Below are 5,000 nucleotides of genomic sequence, written 5' to 3'. Positions count from 1 at the left end.
ATGACACTTGAAGGGCGAGTTTAAACTCCGACCAAATTTTGAAAAATGACGTTTTCCAGAGTTCGATAGTTAGAGGGGGTTGAACTGATTTAAATTCATTTCTTTTTCAGCCACGGTATTTCCCCGGATTATGCAAGGATTACTGTGAGACATTCCACGAGAAGTGTCGTCAAATAGTTTGGTTCTTGGACCCCAAGTTAGCGGCCTTGACGGTTCTTCGTTCTAAACGACGGTGAGTAATGTAATGTAATATTTAACAGATGTATAGCTCATTTTCGTAGTTTTACCACGGTAGACGTGCTTATTAATATTTTATTTATTCCCTGCAAGGCATAAGAAACTAAATTGCCATTTAATTTAGTATAATTTCGTGTGCTTATGCGTCGTTTATGTAATAGCACCCTTACACTATCTTTATTGTCTCTGGTAAAGTTTATGCCAATAGGAATGTATCTAAAGTGCCTCAGCCACGGACATAATACAGAGCTATTGTTGCCAATGATGTAAAAGTCTCATTTTCGTTCACCACATATACAGGGTGATTCAATCAATTTTGAACATTTTATAGCCATTATCTACATCGCTTTGCTTTAAAAGTCTCATTTTATTTTACATGTTTTGAACATTCTGCATGTTAACACAAAGCATTACACATTTTATAGCAATTCGAAAGATTGAATTACGTAACAACATTAGTGGAATTTAGTTAAAAGACATTCAGAAGAAATATATATCCACTGCACTAATAGTTGTGCATTTTGATCACCACTAATATTTGGTTTGTCCATGAACATAGAGAAATTCACAGCAGAGGTTATAGAAAAATTGCTCACTCCTGGCGATACCTTCTTTGATCTTACTGCTCTCTTTTTTGCTTTTAGATTTTGCAAAAAAGCTGGCCTTGACGATGAAGATTATTGCTACCCAGATGTTCTCACAAACTTGAATTCTTTACAAGCCAAGGTCGATGATTCGGCTTCCAACCCCAGCCAATCTGCCAACAAGGTCAGCTCCACCCCTGGTTGCCTATGCTTGGAGACTGTGAAAAAATACCTTGCCAACCCGTTGTTCGCGAGACCAGCCTATGATGGCTCTGGGCGTGTATTTGTAGCTGAACAGGTATCTAATCGTCTGAAAAGCATTAGTTTCTACATACTATCGTATTCCTTTTAGTTACTGTCTTGGAAAATTCTTAGGCCCGTCTTGGATCCCTTCCCACTCACTCCTTTAAAACATCTGTTTAGCTGATATCAATGACCTTGGTGGTTACACCCAAAACATTATATTAAGAGAAGATTCTGAACAAAATGTTTTGAAAGTTATAATTTCTCTTTAATGGTAATAAAGGGGTAGTGCTTTCATCTTGATACAACATAATCACGAGATAGGTATCTTTTATTCCTATTCTCTCATTTCTATATTAAATTAAGCTACCCTGTCTCAATGACTTGTCGTAGTTTGTGCATCGATGGACAACTCGCCTGTCTGCTGTATAGGTGATTTGTGTGAAAGTATCTCTGGTTGATGCCAAAACCCCTAGTTATATTATGTTAATATTCCCCCATTTTGTCTGTGTTGGTATATGAGGGGGTGCCTATAGAAACCTGCCAAGTCGCATTTTCAACATTCAGTATAAACTATTTTCTTGCCATTTATGTAGTGATTTAAAGAGGAAAAACTTGATTATTAAGCTTAAATTATAAAGATTGATTTTAAATTAATCCTTAAATAGAATAGAGTGGGTTATATTTCTAAATCTGAGTTTAAAAGAATTGAATTTTCTAATTCTGACCATGTTTACTTTGATTTCAGTTTTTTTTTCCATCTCGTTCATTCCGACATAGTATCAGATTAATGTGATGGGTTACGTACAATATAGCATATTTCTTTATCCCAGATCGGCCGAGTTCATATCTACAATCCAAGGAAAAACGAATGGGAGGGCATCTTTCTAGACTTCAGAGATAAAGCTTTCGTCTCAGCATTTCCCGGAGATGAAAGAGGATTCCTTGGAATGGCGTTCCACCCACAGTTTGTCACCAACAGGCGATTCTTTATCTTTTACTCAATGAAAGTGGAAAGCGATGACGTGATACCCCCAGAATTAAAGCAGTATGAAAGCAGCGTCAAGAGCAAAGTGAGAGTGAGTGAGATGAAAGTAAAGTCCAGTAATCCAAATGAAGCTGATACCTCAAGTGAAAAAGTTATTTTGGAACTGTTTCAACCATTCCCAAATCACAATGGTGGGGAAGTAAGTTTAATTCTTATTTCAGATATATGTTTATACAAGTAGTATTTTAATAACTTTCATCATGTTCAGTGTATTTTAATGCCACAATACAAAATATGAGTCCTTCAGAGAATAAGGCATAATGCAGGAGTTTCTCCTGGATTAGCTTTAAATGGATGATAGCAATTATTGGGGATATCCCATGGATAAGATGATAATTTATGAAACTCGTTTGTAAAGTATATCATTGGTATAGGGCAAATCACTATACATTAAACGATTTAAATTGAATATTTGGTAAGTTTTGAACTAAGTCAGATAGATTAGACCTCCGACGGGCATTAAAAAAAATCTCTCTCATTATTTGTTCTCAAAATGACAGAGTTGTACTTGTCAGTCATCTAATATCTAAAATCATCTATGGGAAGGCTAAATTGTCATTTTCCCTCCTCCTCCTCCCCCTCCTTCCTCCACCTTTTCCTCCTCCTTCTCCTCCACCACAACCTTCATCTTCCTCTTTCTCCTCCTCCTCCAGCACCTCTCTCCTCCTCCCTCCTTTTCTCCCTCCTCTTCTCCCTCCTCTTCCTCTTCCTCCTCCTCCTCCTTTTTCTCTTTTTTCTTCTCCCCCTTCATATTAAAAAAAATCTTTAATGCGCTACCCTGTCCAATTCAGATATTCTTTGGCACTGATGGATACCTCTATACTTTCCACGGAGATGGCGGAGCTGCTGGGGATCCACTGAATGCTGGCCAAAACAAGTATGTTTTTTGTTGAGTTTCATTATCAGCAAGTTTTATTATCACTTTGATTTTGAAACAAAAAAAATTTCTGTGTCACTCAAAACTACCTGGCTACCATTGTTTGGTATGTTATGGGCATGGGTCAATCTAAGGTAAATGTCGGGCCAAGAGAAAGCTACGAATTACCAAACAGTTTTCTAGTGTCGTCTTTTTTACGTAATATATCAACACACAATTTGATGGGCATGAGTGTATAGGGCAATCCAATGGAACCTTATCTTAACTTAAATCTTTTGCTGTGCTTTTCAGATACACCTTATGACCAAAAACTTGGTCTCCCCTCTTCACTTTTTAAAATCTGGTACAAGCCCATCAAGAAACAAAATTTTAGGGAACGTATAAATAGTCATATATGGACGTGTATTTAACATATTCCACTGTTCCAACACACTCTATGTCCTTCACGGAGACTCCTATATTCCCCTAAAAGACCACGTGATCATAGGGACATTCCATTCTAAACAAATCGCCATTTTCATAAAATCACTGTCACAGTAATTTCTGGTAATATGCAGGGATGAACTAGATGAAGGAAACTGCGTTTTAATTCAAAATTATCGGAATTCGGAAATTTAACTTTGTGAAAAATGTCACCCCCCCCCCCCCCCCCCCCCCCCCCCCCCCCATATGAGACAAAAACAAAAACAAGAACAACCAAAAGAAAAAAAATGCAAAAGATGAATATATACAAATAGATAAATGAAATAAAGGCACTAGCACTGCATTTATTTTAAGTCAAAATTCATAATTTTAGCGCGAAATTATCTTTTAGCTTCACTTTCATATCTTTGGCAATAGTCAGATATGTAGTCAAGCACACCTGAATGACAAATGGAAACATGTTTAAATTGACATACCCAAGGACAAAATCCAAAGACAACGTTTTAGTTTTAGCATAATCATCATTCAATAGATCACTACAAACGATAATGAACACCATCATGAGATGTGACTCAAACTGTAAGTAGACTTTTGAAATTAATTCTCCAGAAATTTATTTCAAGGATAAGTCTTGCGTCTGTGCATCATTATCTCCCAGTAGACCACAGGCCACATTCAAATGGTGCTCAACTATTCACCAATCATAATAAACATCATCATCAGGTGTGACCAAAACTATAGAAGGAACGAAATTGACGTCACTGTTTTTAGCCAGCCATTTTTATGATTAGTTTTCACTAAATCGTATCAATCAGATTATAAACGCTTACGGTTGCACATAGTTTTGTAAGTCGGTACGTTATACCGGCTGGCGGTCATTTAAAATATATTTTTAAAAATCCCTTTATTCATCCCATACGGGAAATTTGTATTCCAAGAGAAGATTGGAATAACCCAGTCATCAGCCGCAGTGAAGCGCCGCAATGTTGTGAGAATATTAGCTAAACCCACAGCATCAATAAGTAAACTTTTAAAATTCTTTCCCCAGAAATTTATTGTATGGAAAAGTGTTACGCCTTGACGTCGACTCGGACCTCAGCAAGCCGTACACGATTCCGGCAGACAATCCATTCGTCGGGGAGGCTGGAGCGAAGGCTGAAATCTATGCTTATGGTGTCCGTAATATCTGGAGATGTGGCATTGACAGGGGTGACAGAGTAACAGGTGTAGTGTACTCATCGTATCATCATCATCATCGTCGTCGTTATCATCATTGTCATTATTGTCATCGCCATCGTCTTCATTCTCTTCATCATCATCATCATCATCATCATCATGGTTATTATTCTACTCCCCTTTCTTTTGTTCCTGCACCATAACCTCCTTTCCTCACCCTTCTTTTCCTCCTCCTTTTTTTCGTCGTCATCGTCCTCTTCCTCCTCCTTTTTATCCTCCTCCTCCTCCTCTTCTTCTTCATCGTTTTTCCACACCTCCTCCTTCCTCTCATCCTCCTCCGCCTCCTCCTCCTCCCCCTCCTCCTCCTCCCCCTCCTCCTCCTCCTCCCCCTCCTCCTCCCCCTCCCCCTCCT

General features: G+C 38.2%; 1 protein-coding gene across 10 annotated transcripts in view; it reads left to right on the top strand.

The window, feature by feature from the left end:
* LOC144956263 (HHIP-like protein 1) overlaps window positions 1–5,000 on the top strand; it is a 50,718-nt gene that overhangs the window by 27,184 nt on the left and 18,534 nt on the right. For all 10 annotated transcript variants that reach the window (XR_013641935.1, XR_013641937.1, XR_013641936.1 and 7 more), the window contains exons 4-8: window positions 111–232; window positions 882–1,119; window positions 1,898–2,251; window positions 2,904–2,989; window positions 4,461–4,636. Coding sequence is in view for 7 of the 10 variants with exons in the window: in XM_078886741.1 (XP_078742867.1) it covers window positions 111–232; window positions 882–1,119; window positions 1,898–2,251; window positions 2,904–2,989; window positions 4,461–4,636 (976 nt within the window). In the remaining 3 variants the exon portion in view is untranslated. The remainder of the gene's footprint in view (window positions 1–110; window positions 233–881; window positions 1,120–1,897; window positions 2,252–2,903; window positions 2,990–4,460; window positions 4,637–5,000) is intronic.

Source organism: Berghia stephanieae, chromosome 1, assembly GCF_034508935.2.
Source record: "Berghia stephanieae isolate SIO BIC M18660-M18661 chromosome 1, UCSD_Bste_1.3, whole genome shotgun sequence".
Classification (NCBI taxonomy): Eukaryota; Metazoa; Mollusca; class Gastropoda; order Nudibranchia; family Aeolidiidae; genus Berghia; species Berghia stephanieae.
This window is presented reverse-complemented; position numbering and strand designations above follow the sequence as displayed.